At 55.0% G+C, this 17,346-nt stretch overlaps 1 protein-coding gene across 1 annotated transcript; it reads left to right on the top strand.

The window, feature by feature from the left end:
* Positions 1-133: 133 nt before the first annotated feature.
* Positions 134-14,700, top strand: VOLCADRAFT_105976 (uncharacterized protein; the record flags this gene model as incomplete). Its single annotated transcript, XM_002953503.1, has 23 exons — positions 134-344; positions 408-460; positions 546-568; positions 1,127-1,237; positions 1,558-1,639; positions 1,869-3,274; positions 3,363-3,421; positions 4,580-4,692; positions 5,330-5,498; positions 7,091-7,202; positions 7,470-7,575; positions 7,797-7,871; positions 8,020-8,136; positions 9,049-9,188; positions 9,338-10,552; positions 11,045-11,283; positions 11,338-11,585; positions 11,756-11,890; positions 12,326-12,427; positions 13,010-13,088; positions 13,496-13,635; positions 13,844-14,055; positions 14,418-14,700. Exons 6-23 carry the CDS (start codon positions 3,024-3,026, stop codon positions 14,698-14,700), a joined length of 3,795 nt encoding a protein of 1,264 aa, XP_002953549.1. The 5' UTR covers positions 134-344; positions 408-460; positions 546-568; positions 1,127-1,237; positions 1,558-1,639; positions 1,869-3,023.
* Positions 14,701-17,346: the final 2,646 nt, after the last annotated feature.

Here is a 17,346-nt window from a genome sequence, read left to right as displayed (position 1 = left end):
GTAATTTTGCAGTTATGTACTCCCGATCTGACTGCTCGCCGACTCCGAGTCTCAGTCGTCAAAGGTGAATGTACGGCACTTAGTCAGTTCCGAGACCGTTGTTGGGCATCGGGAACCTTGACCTTGCCCTCATCCGGCAGACATGAATAAGGACCTGCGTGAGTGTCTATTTTCCCCTGCAAATTTGCATGTTCCTTGATACTGCAATTTCAGTCCAGGACTCAAGGACCTTGAGCATAGCTAGCTTAAAGTGGCTTGGCACTGTAATACAGTAATAGGTACTTCTTGATGTATCTTCTTAACTGTTAAAAAATCTTGCAAGATGGCAATACAGGACTCACGGGGTGCGTGAATAATCGCGCAGTGCAGAGCTAGTTCCACCGTAACTATTCTTTTGTCGACCGCAGTAATCATGGTGCTGGCGATAATGTTTAGCACGGGGGCTCTCCTGCAGCTACTGGTACGTAGACCATGCAAGGATGCGTCCCTCGTCACGTGTGAACCTACGACGGCCAAAATGTAACATGCTGACTTTCACACTACAGGGCTGCGTTCTTTTCAACAACTGGTAAGGCACAATGCCACGTGAATCCACGGTATGGCACGGTATGGGTTTTCCCTTGGTGCGCCAAGTGGTACAGCGATAATGGCGCCTTCAGACGCAGCCTAGATCCTCCGCAAGCAGGGTCAGGAAATCGAGGACAAGTTATAGCTGGGCCGGCCAACTATCAATTGGCGCTCGCCGCAGTGAAGGAATGAGGGGAAGGAGTGAGGGAAAGGTGCTGGAGGTCGGTCTGGCAGGAAGCATATCCTTTATGTCTTCAACACATAGCACCAAGTACACATGCAAAGGAGTACACTTGGGTTGTAGGTGGGCAACCGGCGTGGGGCATTTGCAACTGCAGTTTAAAGAGCTTAGCAGCTCTGCCCGCCCTCCGGTAGAAACGGTGGCCCAATCCGCAGTTCGGCTAGCAGCGCCAAGGCGGTGCCCGGCGTCTCCCCCTCTTTCCACCTCTCTCTCTCTCCGGGCTTGACATCTGCCCCCTGATCTACATCCAGTGTACATCCAGCAGCACCTCCAAAGACGAAGAACAGAAAACGATTATCCCTTGTATGGCTTGTCCAGGTGGCCAATGCTTGTGGGCATTATGTACGTCCTCGTACCCATGCCGTACCTGTTCTTTGGCGGCTCAAGCGGTGAAGGGTACGCCATCTACGGCAGCACCATTCAGAGCGGGTGTGTGCAGGGGGGGACCGGGGGGGGAGCACGCGTTATCAATGCGAATTGATTCGTGCCTTTTTTGAGGATGTCTGCGTGGCGGGACACGGCAGCTCTGTTTGCAGCCTGGGTCACTGGGCCTTGAGATGGTGGCCTGGAGGCCGCCGGGAACTCCCCCACACGCTTTCATCAAAGTTAACAATGGGAGGTCCCCCCCCGAGGTAGTTATGGATGCGTCCGTTGTTCGCATGTTCATACCAGATACCACGGCGGCGACCTGGCTCGTATTGCCGGTATTGTTGTGTCCTTGTTGTTGGTGGTGGTGTTATTTGCCGCAGGTGGGTGGATGCGGGTAAATTTTTGACGGGTTTCTCGGCCGTGGGCTCCATCGCCATCCCCGCCATCCTGGCGCATGCGCAGGTGAGCTAAGGAGCGGCGGCTAGCGGCACACGCCCACCTGCGCACCCCCTTGAGCATCCGCGACCCCCAGCTGCCTCCCCCTGCTCTTTCTTCGGTCTTGCCTAGGGTGCTTAGTAAACACACGGTCGGATACATCCTGAGCACCTCCGGTCACTTGCACGCTATCCCCGAACCATTATGTGTCCTCGTTGAGGTGCGGTTGACGCAGCACCGCCCTTTCCTCGCACAGGTGATTGCCATTGGAGCGCTCATAATGGAGCTCGCGGCGGCAGTGGTGCTGGGCGCCACTGTACTGACGTACGACTACTTCAACAGCAAAGACGTCGGCTTCTTCTAACTCTCGAGCTGTTCGGGGTTCCTTGTGCACCGAACTTTTCCGAGTGTAGGTTGCAGAAGACAATAACCTTTCTTTACTGATTCTTCTTTTCTTTCCATCTTGTCAATCCCTTTAGATTTGGGAGTTTCTCCGGTTGCCATCTTTCGGGACTCGTGCGTTCAACTCGCACATCACCCACGAAGGACATCTTCCGATACAGCGAACAGCGGGTCGGGGCGGTGTACATAGTACAGCGGAGTAATCCTTGCCAGGAGTGCGCGAGAAAGGTGCTTGGAAAGGGGGTTTTACAAGGGGTTGAGGCTTAGGGCCATTGTACGGCTTTCGTGCAAGGGGGTTTGTGTACGGCGATACAAAAGGAGGACTTCCTAAGGGTTCTTGAATCTCTTAAGGGGAACTACCGTAGCCTGACAGACGGATTGAGTGCGGGGGGGGGTTAATTCACGTGATGGGATGTGACGGCAGCAAGCGGGGTGTCGGAGGCGCCCAGGGATCTGGACGGAGAGCGCGACAAGACCATTGTGTGTAGGTGTACAGCCGGACAGCGCCACGTTCCTGGCTGGGGTAGGGTCAGCTGCAGGGGGGCTTGGAGCTGTGGCACTAGCACGAACAAGGGTAAGGCTGCTCCTGCGCTTGGACGGGAAGCAGAGAAGGCAGAAGGGCCCTTAATAGCTGATGCCTTGCACAAAGCAGTGGAGCGTGTGTGTGGGAACTGCTAGTGCAGAACGGGACAGGAGGTAGGGAGCTTAGATGAGAAGCTGGAAGCAGCTGGAGTGGAGCCGCGGATGGCTTGGGACGGTAGTAGTACAGTACGGGCAACACAGTACGGCAGGAGGGCTATTAATGCTGTTGTCCTTGTCGCGGTGCCGCGTGTGCGGGTATGTTGAAGACTCAAGATATTACCTTGTGTCGTGGTGGGGGTGATTGCAGCTTTATTGTCCATGTTGTCGAATTGCCTGGTAGGGTTGCTTACTTGGGTGGGACTAGTGCATGTAGGATGTCGCGGGGTGGGGACTCCTCCACCTGCTCATTGAACTCAGCAACGGACATATGGCTACACACTGCACGGCAGAGGCTCCGTCGGGTAAAGTGCATGTATGTTTCGTAGCCGTGGGAGGAAAGGATTCACTCAAACCGCGAATTGGGGAGCTGTTGTTGCCATTTCCCAAGTGGATGTGTACATGCCAGGATGCGGCGTCCTCGCGGGGACGACATCTGCAAGGAAGATATTGCTGTCGCCTTGCTGCCGAGCAGACGGCAGTTCGCAAGGGAGCTCCTCTCCTTGTAAAAGTGTACTTCAGGTAGGGTCCGGCCCCGGTGGTTGGGTGTTTTGCCTGCACGGAATCCTTGCGGCTCGTGGCCTCTGTTCCCCCCGCCATCAACACCCAGTCCACACAGCTTCGTCTTTACCTTTTCCGCTGCATACTTCCTCGTCCATGCAATGTTTGGTGAGACAGGGGTGAGATGACAACTTTAAACCAACAAACTCTCCAACGAACCAACTACCGTACTGCTGGTTGTCTAAGATTGAAAAGCGACACTTTGCCTTGTTGGGGCTACAATATCGGACGGGAAGTACAGAGACGAGGCATTATGCGGCAGAATGCAGTAAAGCCACGTTCATAGCGTGTCGCCCGGGAACGGGAATAGAGATTGATGCATACATGCATACCACCGTATGGGAGAGGCCCAGGTTCATAGCCGGAAAACGGTTCAAGAAATTGCATCTGCCTACGGATACGTGCTCAGATTTGCCATCGATACAGGCGCTTCCTTGCAGATTACGCGGGGTTGAACAGTACATTCGTACGGCTATTTGCGCCGACGAGCATAAGCTGCAGTTGAATGCCAGGATTACTAAAAATCCGATCTTTAATTCGTTTCCAACCTTGGAAAGGTAAGTGCATTGATATGGAGCGTTTGCCGATATGTACGGGACAATTCATAACGGAATCCCGGTGGAATCATGTATTAACAGTCTTACCTGGTATAAAACTTATAACCTGTACGGAGGAAAGAACCATAACCCACTTGACAAGAGTCATTTCCGTATTGCACCAAGAGCACGTTTTATGGATTTCGTGTAGAAAGCTGGATGTGGTGAACTCTAACAGTTAGATTTCCATATGGATAATTTGCAATAAATTTTCCGGGATTTGTAGCAGGGCACGATGGCGCATTGGACTGACTATACCTGGATCGCTGTTGTTGGCTCACTCGCCGCCTTCTTTACGGTACGGACTTAATGCCAATAGAGCTTGCATGTACACGAGCTAAGGAGGGTCTGCGAATGCTTGCAGGCTTTCGGCATTGGTGAGGCGCATTGAATTCTGGCATCTGGATTTAATAAACGAGTTCTTGGGAGACTATTATGATTAATTGAACCGAAAACATAAATCATGTTCACTCCTTGACCCAGAAGTTTCAGCTTTGAGGTGCCGGCGTCCTATCCCTCAGCTACGTGTTTCGGTTAATTCTCTGCAATCTTGAAAAACAGAACTAAGGGTTGCAGGGTTTGCCATGGCTTGCTATGCCTATCTCATTCTCACGAGTCACCCTGCCCATCTTACTCATATTGGACAACACGTTCATTTTCGCTCGTGCAGGTGCCAACGATGTAGCCAATGCCTTCGGCAGTAGTGTGGCAGCTAGGACTCTAACGATGCGGCAAGCATTACTCATTGCATCGGTGTGCGAATTCAGCGGCTCGGTGCTCCTAGTAAGTCCTAAGCAACCGTAAGGCCCTGGGCCCCTAGCCAGCTCGTCCTTTGGCAACAGGCAGCAGGTTGCCGTACTGCGAGCCTGCGCCGATATGTTCAAAACGGATGGCCATACCGCCGCAACATCTTCATGCAGTACAACAACCTGTCCCTCCATTGGCATTTTTAGCGGAAGTACCATCGCAAGGTGTCCGCACTAATTGGAAATCAAATTATCTGGTTGTACGTTCGTACGACAGGCCGTTGCCACGATTGCTGCGTGTCGCAAGCGTTTCTGTTTGTCAGGTTTGGGGGCTTTGTCAATGTCGGTAGCCCCGTTGGTTTCCCCCAGTACAACATCACCAACATCCAAGGAAACAACCCGTTGGCCTGGTCTACTGCTTTAGACACGCCGGTGTTTCTACGTGTATTAGGATGCCGTGCAACAGTATGGCAACATAAATGGATCCGACCCGTAATGCAGCTGGCTACGGCTGCACCCAAATTCGCCTCCGCAGCCCGCCAGATGCTTATTGCCTCCCTCTTCACTCTCCCCTTCGCTCTCCCCCTCGGTCCCCCCCTCGGTCCCCCCCTCTCTCTCCACCAAGTGCCTCCCTCCCGGCCCCATCGTTCCCCGTCTCGCCATACGTACTGCAGGGTACGGAAGTGACGCTCACAGTGGCAGGGGGGATTGCCCGCCTTTCGGCGTTCGACTCTGAGCCAGAGATTTACATGTACGGCATGTTGTGCGCGGTGGTGGCGTCCGGTGCCTGGCTGCTGCTGGCCACGTACCTGAGTTTGCCCGTGTCAACCACACATTCCACAAGTGAGCCTGTATGTTTGTAACTTATTATCGAGTATATGATGTGTGGAACGGGGGGTATATCTTCACCCCTGGCAGCTACCCTGTGAAACCCTGCCTTCCCCGGTATTTCGGGGCACCCTCATCCAGTCACCCTAGCCAACTTCTCAGTGGATCGCTCAGGTTCCGCACCCACCAACGGAATCTGCCGGATTGACGGCAGCTCAACTCCGTTTCTGATTAGCTCGCAAGATCACTTTATCCCAGGTCACCAGCGTCCATCGGCTAGGGGCACATTGCCCTCCACCATCGGAAGGATTTTCGACGCTGACAGGTCTCGATCCCGGGATCTCCCGGGGGCAATGGTCGTGCCGAGTATATGTATATGTATGTGTGTATCTATGCGAATATAATATATGTATGTATGTATGTATGTATATATTAGGAATATAGTAATAAATATTATATATGCGTGTATGTGTCAGAAATAGTGCGCATGTGACCAACACAGCACAAGTGACTTCTGAGTTTATGTTTAAGCAAGTGCGCCGATAGGGGTTGGCACACGAGCACACGGAGCTAGTCCAGCAACGAAGCGGTGGAACACGTTCACGTATGGATGGATGGATGGATGGATGACTTAGATTACACTGTGGGCTGCGAGAGCCTTGGGCCGAAGCCAAAACACAGCGCGGGGGGCCGGGTGCACACAGCACAAGTCGGTTAGTCTTGTGTGCTCCCGACACCGGCTCAGACTGCCAACCCACGACGCAGCCGTTCAGCAGCACCTCTGTCCGGGGAAGGCGTGACGGTCCCGCCTGAACACCTCCACAAGACTCAGTTAGGGCAGGGGCTCTCTGAAGTCCTCCCACTCCGCCCACTCAAAAGAGAAACCCTAAGGGGAGGAGACCGGCGCGGCGTCCCGGCCGGGGGAGGTCAACTGCCGCAGCAACACGAAACACATAATGGCCACCAAAAGGGAAGGCACAGAGAGCTAGTAACCACAAGACTTCTCGCAGCCACCTTAAGACCACTGACTTCCTCCACCTCTCCCTCTCTGGGCTGGTCCAGGGGAGATGCACCCAGTCAAAGAAACAGCGTACCAGACCAAAACCACTGCTAAGCCAGGGGTTGCCAGACAAAACCGCGATAGAGAAAACCCTGCCACGACGCACACAGCTCTATGTCCTCCAAAAGTCCGCAGGGGGAGGAGGGTAGCCCGCACGGCTCCTCTCCCTTACCGTTACTAGACCTTAACGGCTGGCTCTCCGGAGTCCTCTCACCCTGGCCCCTACGGCAAAAATCCCTCCTCGTCCCTCCCCAAAGCAGCTCAACTCTGCAGCACAGACGAACCTAAGTAGTACGGCCCTGTATGTATGTATGTATGTATGTATGTATGTATGTATGTATGTATGTATGTATGTATGTATGTATGTATGTATGTATGTATGTATGTATGTATGTATGTATGCGTTACAGGGTAGAACTGCGGTTGCTAAGTGAACACAGGAGACACTCTAACCCCTTTCCTTGCCATCCCCTCTCCCCTCTCCCCCTCCCCGCCCCCTTGTTGATGTTGAGGCCTATTTCTACCCTCGTTTCATGCCTCACCGCAGTCGGCGGCGTGCTGGGTTTTGCTTTCGTGTACGGCGGATCCAGTGCAGTGACGTGGCTGGAACCTCAGGACACATTTCCGTACATGGGCGGTCTGGTGCCCATCATCCTTGCGTGAGTTCCCCGGCAGACTCCCCACTGCAGCTGCAACTGGCCCTTGTTGGGCCGCCTCCACCCTTCTGTGCTTCAGACGCCCAGGCGGCCCCCAGTCGCCGCTTTTGCTTCTGCTGCAAAGGCGTCCCACCGTGCAGTCCGCCTCCCTCCCTCCCTCCCTCCCCCAACACACAAACTCGACGCCGGTATTTGATTTTCCTGGACTTGTCATATAATTTCCCGCCGTCGATATACATACACACATAGCCTTCTCCCCCCTTCCCCCAGCTGGTTCACCAGCCCCCTTATGTCGGGTTTAGCCTCCGTGGTGCTGTTCGTGATCGTCCGCGCCGCCGTACTTCGCCGGGTCCGCAGCCTGGAGCTGGCGATATGGGTGAGAGCCGGGGCTGGGGTGGGGTGGGCTTGTGCGTGGGGTGTGAAGGGTGTCCGGGGTTGTGCGGGAGGGGAGGGGGGGGTCTTGCGCCACCAGAGCAACTGCGGCCCTGTCTGCTGTTTCCACTTTACTTACGTTATTCGCCACCGGCTCCTCTTTGTCCCGCTGAGAGATCTCGGGTCCCTCTCTCCCCATCTCGCCCTCCTTGCCCCTGCCCGTAGTCCCTGCCGGTACTGGTACTGGTCACCGTCTTCATCAATCTCTTCTTCGTCTTGTACAAGGTGTGGGGGTGTGGGGTGGGTACGGGCTCCTCGGCCCTACTTGGTCACTTGTTGTGGGTGTGTGAGGGGTGGGGGGAAGAAATAGGTTCTCAGCTTCGTGCCCTCCCGCCATGCAGTAATGTACATCACTGCCGCCGTTTACCGCACATACATACATACTTAGGGTTTTAAAACAGGGAGTTGTGGCCCTAGGAGGGCCATTCTACTTAGGTACGTCTTCTCTACGGGACTGGGTTGCTTGGTGAAGGACGAGGGTGAGAGCGGTGCCGTACGAGGCAGGGTGAGTATGTTCTGGAGGACCAACCGTTCCGGTTTAGTGACGGTAAGGATGACCTCCCGCGTACCCGCATCAATACCAATACAACATCCATGGCCCCCGGCTTTTACGGACACACCCGCACTTGTGTGCGGAACTTGTAACTTGTAACTTGGTAAGGGGGAGGCGCCGCGCGGGCTACAATCCTCCCCATGCGGTATTTTGGAGGGTCTAGGAGCTGTGTGTCGTGGCAATGCTATCGCTTTTGTGGCCTTGCCGGTCTATCCCGGGCTCCTGCAGTGGTGATCGGGCTTGTGTGTGGTCCTTTTTTTTGGTTGGTTACTTCTCCCCTGGACCAGCCCAAGAAGGGAGAGGTAGAGAAGGCCAGTTGTTGTAAGGTGGCTGCAAGACATCTTGTGGTGTCGAGCTCTCTTAGCCTTTCTCTCTTGGAGGTTTTTTGTCTCCCCTGCCTGGGCTGCCCTAACCGTCTTTTTATTGTTTTTTTCCCCTTGGAATCCCTTTGTCGTTGGTTGTGTTGTGGTTGTTTCAGAGAGCCTTTGACTTTGCCTAGCTGAGATTTGTGGATTCACTCTAGCGGGACCTGAGAGCCCTTCGTGATGTATTCACTGCAGCGCCATCCCCGGATGGAGGGGCTGCAGAGTGGCTGTGTAGAGTGTTGGCAGTCTGAGTCGGGGTCGGGAGCACACAAGACTAACCGACTTGTGCTGTGTGCTCCCGACCCTTGCGCTGTGTTTCGGCTTCAGCCCCTGGCTCTCGCGGCCCACAGTGTAATCTAAGTCATACATACATACATGCCGCCACTATATTCAATCCTTTCCAAGCGCCACAACAATGCCACTAACCGCCCCCTCACACACGCAAATGGTGCCACCGGGCCCCCAATCCACACGCCCCCACCCCCCACCGGCCACTCAGGGCTCCGAGGCCCGGCTAGCCTGGACCTCCCAGAGGTGCGCCTGGGTGAGCTCGGTGGCGGCCGGGGGCTGCGCGCTGGTGACGGGGCTGCTGGGAGTGCCGTACATGAAGAGACACGTGGAAGCGGCGGCGCAGGCCAGGTGGGCGGCTGGGATGTCGGCTGTTGGGTGTTCGAGGGTCTCCCTCGTTTTTTCCTGTTGTCGTCGTTATTGTCATCGTCATCGTCAGGGGGTTGCCCTCACGCGGGACCCTCACCCCCTCTCCTCTGCGTACGCCCTGCAACGATTAGTTGGTTGTCGGTTTGGTTAATGGGTTGGTGGGTTCGTTGCAGGTCCTTGAACAGCTCAAGTCGGTTGGAGCTTACGGGCACTCGGCCAAGCTCGCCCTCCGCACCCACGACGGGGGCACTGCCGCGCATGTCAGTAGCCCGGAACAGCCAGGCTGGCGGAGGCGGTGGCGGTAGCGGGGGCGGCGGTGGCGGCGGTGGCAATGGTCCCTGGCGCGCCGGCGCTGGCCGGGGCATGACGGCAGGTCTGTCTGTTCTCCCCGCCGTGGCGCCGGGTGCCGCTTTTGTCGACGCACGGGGCCACGTGGCAGCGGGCCGTACAGGGTACGGCACTCGCAGCTTTAGCCGCAGTACAGCGCGATTCAGTGAAGCGTCTCAATCGAGTAGGCAAGGAAGTGGGACGCCAGACACGGTGGCTCCGGCGGCGTCAGAAATGGCAACTGCCCAAATTCCGCTGCCGACACCTCAACCGCCGCCGCAGCTGTCAGCGCACACCACTCAGTCTCCGCCGCCACTGGTGAACCGGGGTGGCTCCCTGCCCCTGGAGAGCGTTCCAGAGTCTTCAGTGTACGGCGCCAGGGAGCCGTCCGTGCAGCCGCCGTTACAGTCTGAGGCACCCTCTGGCGCTGCCGCTGTCGCAGCTGCGGGTCCTGTCGGGCCTGTTGTGGCGCTACATGTGCCCAGTGCTGTGCGCTTGTTGCGCGCCACCTCCACGACTACTGCTGCCGCTGCCGCTGCTGCCACCACATCATCGCCATCATCATCTCCGCAACGCGCACGACCAAGCAACTCCAGATTCACTCCCCTGGTGGGAGACCTCCCCACCCCTACACCGGATCTCAGCGTTCCTGTCCCTGGTGAACTTGGCGACTATACGGTACCGCAGCAGCAGCAGTACGAGGGGCATGTTTCGCGGGACTCGGGCGCCATGGGGCCTGAGGTGGCCGGGCAGCACCGCGCACTACCGATGCAGCAGGAAAAGGAGGCGGGAGAGGAGGAGGAGAAGGGCAGAGCGGAAGGGGAGGAGGAGGCGGAGGACGAAGCGGAAGGCAATGGACAGCAGCAGCAGCAACCGCGGCCATTTCACAGCCAACAGCAGCACCAGCAGCATTGGCAATTCCAGCAGCAGTTGCTGTCAGAGTGGTGGATGCAGCAACAACTGGCAGGGCAACCAGAACCCCAACAACAGTACCTGCAGCCAACGGTCCAAACGTCCACGTACCTCGGAAGGCAATGGCAGCAACATCAACAACAGCTGCAACTGCAACATCTGCAGCAGCAGCAACAGCAGGAGCAGCAGCAGCAGCAACAGCAGGTACTGCAGGTGCAGCCGCAGATGGTACAAATGCAGGAGCAGCAGCAGCAGCAGCAACAGCAGGTACTGCAGCTGCAGCCGCAGATGGTACAGATGCAGGAGCAGCAGCAGCAGCAACAGCACCAGGGCGCCTCCTGCGAGCAGATGCTGCAAATGCAGATGCAGCAGCACGGTCAGTTACAAATGCAGCAGCAGATGATGTGGCAGATGCAACAACTGCAACATCTCCAACAAATCCAGCAGCAGCAGCAGATGTGGGGCCAACAACTGCAGCAGCAACAACTACAACATTACCAACAGCAGCAGGAGCAGCAACAGCAAGTTTGGCAGGCGTACATGCAGCAGCAGCAGCAGTGGTCTCTACGACAGCAACAGCAGCAAGCCATGGCAACAAGTCCCGACTTTCAGGGCGGCGACGGTGTCACAGCCGGTGCTGCTGGTGCTCCGGGGCATTGGGTCACCCATGCTCCTTCTGCTGCTCCTGCGGCAGGGGCTATTGCTGTTGGGCGTACGACAGACTGTACGGCGGGTCGGCCCATAGCTGAGGGTATTGAGGACGATGGGGAGGAACGCGGGCACAGCTCTGGATCATACCGTCACCAGTTTGAGCCTGCTGAGCGCAGCGGAGGCAGAGGTGGAGGCGGCTCCGTCACTGCCGCCGCCGCCGTGACGTCCACTCCCGGGACAGCTGCGGCTGACGCAACCACCGCTGCAGCGCCCGTGCGGGCGGCCGGTGGAGGAATGCCAATTCCGGCGCCGGGGGATCCAGAAACCTTAGGGGCCTCTGAGACCAGCAGCAGCCTTAGCAGCAGTAGTACGGATCAGGAGCAGTCCTTTGCAGGGGAGCACCACCGTGCACAGCAGCAGCAACAGCAGGCGGGGGGTGGGCACAGCAGCAACAACGCGCAATTTCAAAAAACGTTTGACCAGTTGAAGGTGCGTAAGAATGAAGCGCGAGCGTTGATGATGGGGTACATTCAGCCGACCTTCAAGACCTGACGGGTTTCTTGGTCGGTCGGTGAAGTGGTGATATGAATGTGCCAGAGCTCCTGCTGCTCTCTCTCTTTCGTGGAAAGAGGTATTTGTTCTGTATCCCAACGGCACAGGATATCGTACTGCGTGGCACGGATGTCAACGTACATGACTGTGTGGAGCTGGGGTTGGATCCCGTGGCGGCGGCCATACATGCACACGCCGAAGTGTTCGACCCGTCAACAGAACACGCATTCAAGTACTTGCAGGTGTGTGTGTGTGTGTAGTGTGTGTGTGTGTGTAGTGTGTGTAGTGTGTGTAGTGTGTGTGTTGTGTGTATGCTACACTGTCAGGAATTTGCTCTCCTAGCTCGTTCGACTCGACTTCACGCCTACATGGGAGGGGCTGCAATGACCGCTGGGAGTACGGCACCACACACGTGCGGGTTCAATGCGAGCGAGTACGGCAACACACGTGCCGTACTCGCTCGCATTGAACATTTTTAACCTTCATTTTGCAGCTCCCGTTCCATCTTCTTTTATGCCTTACATACCTTTATTCGCCATGAACCTTACTTGAACGTTTCACTCTATTTTAAGTTAGCCCTCGGGCTGCATGTGCCTCTCTCGGTCTTCCTTCCGTCCTTTCCTACTTGTGCGGGTCCTTACTCAACCCCCTGTGCTGGACTGACGGTACCGGGCTAGGTGGTGACCGCCATTTGCGACTCGTTCAGCCACGGCGCCAATGATGTCGCCAACTCGGTGGGGCCCTTGGCGGCCATCTGGCAAATCTACCGATACCGGCGGGTGAGGTAATGGTGGCCTCTTCGTATTTGCTACGTATTTGCTAAAGCATAAAACAATTATCTAATAACTATGATAAAAACATTACAGCATGGCCCGACCTGACCTGACTTGATGATCAGTTTTTTCCGCTGGCATGCTCCGGTGTTGTTTGGAACTTGGATCCTGGTGGTGACGGCAGCGGCTGATGTTTCTCTGTGAAGCTGCAGCTACCTACCTACCTACCTACCTACCTAAAGTACCTACCTAAAGTACCTACTTACCTACCTTACCTACCCACCTACTTACCCACCTACTTACCTACCTTACCTACCCACCTACTTACCCACCTACTTACCTACCTACCTACCTACCTACCTACCTACCTACCTACCTACCTACCTACCTACCTACCTACCTACCTACCTACCTACCTACCTACCTACCTACCTACCCACCTACCTACCTACCTACGTAAGCTCCCTAGGGTCCCTCCTCAAGGGGCTCCTGCTCTGTGTGCTTGCTTGCCCTCACCACTGCCACTGTTAAAGCCCTCCTGGCGATCCGTTGCAACCCCTCTTCCTGCGTGAACACGAACACATGCAGGTGGACTACGACTCCACTGTCCCCCTGTGGGTGCTGGTAATAGGCGGGGCTGGCATTGTGGTGGGACTGGCCACATACGGTAAGCGGATTAGTAAGTGATTACAGAGATGGTCTGGGCTAAGCTGCAGGGAGCTAATCGCTGCGAGGGGCGGTGGGGCCCATTGAAGAGTCGATCCGCCAGTGTACAGCGGCCACGGCATCTTTTGCATCGTTGTGGCCACTCACCCATGTCCCAGAAGGGATTCATACATCTCTCTTGCCTGTCATTTTACTACCGCCCATCAGCAAAGCTGGCCGACAGTCAGGCGATACCACCAACCCTAAAAACCAACACCGTCAGCAGCAGCACGCCAATCAACATGTAAGCTGAAAAACACCTGCACCAAGACATCGTCATCCGCAGCAACCCCCAAACCCTCAAACCCCAAGCAAACATGGCCCCTGTCTGGCCACTACTGCTGTACTGGCTTCCCGTTTTGCGACCAGGTTACAACATCATTCGCGCCATTGGTGTGAGACTGTCTGCGGTGACACCTTCTCGGGGCTTCTGTATCGAGCTGTCCACCGCTCTGGTGGTGGTGCTGGCGTCTAAGTACGGCTTGCCAATATCCACCACACATTGCCAGGTGCGCGTGAATAGTTAAGTACACTGCATGGTACCTATGTACCCGCTGTAGCACCTGCTTTGGGACTGCAACTGCCGTAGTTTCTTTGTTCTCCCTTCTTCCTGCTTCATTTTTCGAAAAAATATTCACACATGGTACCTTTTTTGTACATGTACCCGTCTTCTCTTTCTTCTTATCATCCCTTGTGCTACCTTGGGATCGGCTGCAGGTGGGCGCCACTGCGGGCATGGGGCTTCTGGAAGGTTCTGCCGGACTGAACTGGTCTCTGGCGGCGCAGTTCTTCGCAGGCTGGGTGGTCACCTTGCTGCTGACAGCATTGATGTCCGCAGCACTGTTCGCGGCGGGGGCATACGCGCCGTCCATCACGCAGAGCCGCGACATTGAGACCTACCAGACACATCTGTCGGCACTGGCGAGCAGGTAAGGGATCGAGGCATTGTTTGGTAGGCAAATGCTGCTGGTGCTGCTACTGGTATGTGCTGCTGATGCTGCTGGTAATGCTGATAATGCTGGTGAGCCCGCAAGGTGAATGACCATGATGGCTGGGGGGGGCAGAGGGAAAGGATGCGGTCAGAGGCCCAGTACGGGGCAGCTGCAGATCCTTGCATTTCATGTCTGCACATCTGCCGCTCTGATGGAGATAACAGGTGTCGTGGCTTCACGTCCGCTTCACGTCCCAGAACCTATAGATTACTTGATCTGCTATCCGAGATGTACATTCAATAAATTTATTAGCTGCTGTTCTGCTACTTGGCGGCGTTGCTGATCCAATCCACAACCAGGTTGGACTTGCTGCTCAATAAAACCAATGCCGCCGCGGTGCTGGATTCCGCCACCTGGGGAAACTACAGTGCCAGTCTGCAGTCGCAGCTCCATGCCGACTTGGCAACACTCCAGCAGATCGCCGCCGAGGGGTCTGATGTGGCCACACGTCCTGTTCAGCACATGGCCGCTAGCTATGTCGTGGACTTCATCAGCCGTACAGTCGAGATGTACGTCAATAACAGCTTGCCGTACATTGGCGGCATGCAGGCGGCGGGCCAGGTGCTTCCGCGTCGCCCTTGACCATGTTTTTGCCGCCTGATCAGGTGGATAGATGGACAGATGGATAGTCCCATCCTCCTCCTCTGCATCCTCCTCCTCCTAAGATATTTATGTTGGGTTTAAAAATGCTGTTTCGTTTCCTGCGGACGAATCATATTAAAGCAGATCCGAAAGGATCGTCCATGCAATATGATTCTGCCTCAAGGAGGTTGATCGGCTTCACACAAGAGCAGTGCACCTCTTGAGTGCTACCAGTTGAAAGCACTCAGAGGCTCACTGCTTCTGTGTGAGCCCTGGGACCACTCGGATTGATTATGGCTATTAGCTATTATGTCACATAGATACAGTTTTGGATTGCCGTCACGGACGAGATCAGGTCTGGAGGCGGATACATGTATTGGGATATGCATGTGCGGCTGGCAGTTGCTGCAAGCGTTTTGGTTCGGGACCAAGTTAAGTAAGGCTGGGATTCGGACCATCCGGCCATCTGGCCTTGTTGGTCATGTAGTGAATGTCAGCCGGAATGCTTTGGTGAGACAGGCTTACTAGTGTATTGTAGCAGCTGGCCGCTGAAAAGGCCTCTCGAGATGCTGGTGGTCGCGCGTCGTTCATATTCATTTTGGCCCTTCATTTTGGCCCTTCATTCCACAACCCAAATCGAGGACCTATATCATTTTGGAATGAAGACCCATTCGTTACATAATGAAGGGAGTGCAGAATGAACGCTCCCTACGATTTGAACACCCCTTTAGCCCAACGAAGCTATGTCCATTCACAGCTCTCAAAAGTACAGCAAAACTTTGAGGCATCGCCCATAACAAGTATCCATGGAAGACGTATTTATGATAAGCAGCCCCTCGCACAAGTGTGTCCGGTCGTACTGTGCCGAATAAACCGTTCGTACAAGACGCCCCAAAAGCCAGGCGCGAAATTTATCGCGCAGATGCACGCGTGCGATTCTCGAAATGCGCGTGTACAAGTGTATGTAATTATTTCGGCGAAAGGCCGCGGTGTGCCAGCGCGCTGCGCAGTAGGGCATGTTGGCCACAGTCGCACGCGGCAAGCAGGCCCGGATGAATGGGTGGCTGTTATGACGTAACTGGAAGCTTACAACTTTGCTTGCAAGACGGGGTCATGAAACGGCCGCGGGAAGAGGAAGCGTCTGGCGAAGCGGCACTTTTGCAAAAGGAAAGGCGCCTGCTTTTGGTAGCGCAACGCATACAGGACCCTGTTCCGACTAATGTCAAATTACAAACTGACGCAAACAATATAACATACACAAAATTAACTAAAAGAACAGATAAGTCGTTCAGAGCCGTGTGGGTGACATGGACGCCGCTGATGGCTTGGAACAGCTTTTTGCTGTGCATACGGCCGTGGGTGGTATGCTGCTCCTTTCAAGGACTGCTCGTAGCGTGCTCGGTTTAATGCACGGTAGTGCATTGTGCGAGTTTACCTATCGGGATGTTTGATTGCGTATCCCTCCAAGCGAGTGGGCTTGGAACTATGCTGATGTTCGTTACAAGAAGTGAACTGAGGACTGATGCTACACGTCATGTATACGCGTTGCTTAGCTTGCAACGTGACGCGCCCACGATGAAAGTAAACTCGCCCGTGCGCCGAACGCCTTGTAACCCTTCAACTACACTCACAATCTACCGCTGCACTATTCTCTCTACTCCTGCCACATTATGTGTCACCGACGTACTTCGGCACCTTCCACATCTATAACGCGGGCAGCTGCTTCACCAGGGCCCCCATATTTGCCTGTAAACCAATGACATGGCATGACAATTCGGACCTTGAGGTTGCACTTGATTGTCACGACAGTTTCTTGCGACGGTACGAGACTTGCAAAAAAGTGCGATCTTGGTAAATACTTCAGCCGCGCACTGACCGCTACGCCAAGCTGTGGCATCAAATGACATTTGGAACCTTTAGCTGTGCGGTGTCCGTCTGCACCGTTTCTGGCCATGGTACACGAGTTCAACAAAGAGACTCTAAATACTTAGGGTGCCCGGTGACGGGCACGCCAACGTGATGCATGGACGAGCCATGACGAGCGACTAGAATGAATACTCATTCCATTTCATATCCAAAATGCAAAGGTCGCGCTTGGCCGCGCAAAGGGCAGCCCTCAAAAGGTAGGAGCGGTGGTGGAATACGCACATGCGTGTGAACTTCGCGGGCGTGCGGTGGCCAGATTGGCTGCTGTGAGGATCTGTAACGATGCTAGGTCCCTACAGGGTGCCGCGTCGTATACTTACTAACTCAAGGAGTTAGAAGTCCACAATTTGGTGGTATTGAAGAATACCGTTTTTAGGTAAAGATCAGTATGTTAACTGAGTTGGACGCTAGTGCCATAAGGCCCTATCGTACAAGAAACACCTTTGGCGTCAGTTAGAGAATACTCGATTCGGACGAGCGGCCAATGGGCCTAACGTCCTTGCATTCCCCCCCTCTTGAATGCGAACCCCTCCTCGGGGCGCCAGTGTAGGTTGGGAAGGGGCCTCTTAGGGCAAGGGTACACTGTAACGAGCATGAGCTGTTACATTACTCTCATTCGCTTATTCGTTATTGTTCGTCGGTGTAATTTGGCCTTCACCATAGGGCCTTCGCCTAATCCGACTTCCGACGGCTCACTACCCATCACTCGGGGTCTTTCGG

The sequence above is a fragment of the Volvox carteri genome (genome assembly GCF_000143455.1).
Source record: "Volvox carteri f. nagariensis unplaced genomic scaffold VOLCAscaffold_36, whole genome shotgun sequence".
Lineage (NCBI taxonomy): Eukaryota > Viridiplantae > Chlorophyta > Chlorophyceae > Chlamydomonadales > Volvocaceae > Volvox > Volvox carteri.
Note: the sequence above shows the minus strand (reverse complement) of the source record. Positions and strands in the feature narration are given on the sequence as shown.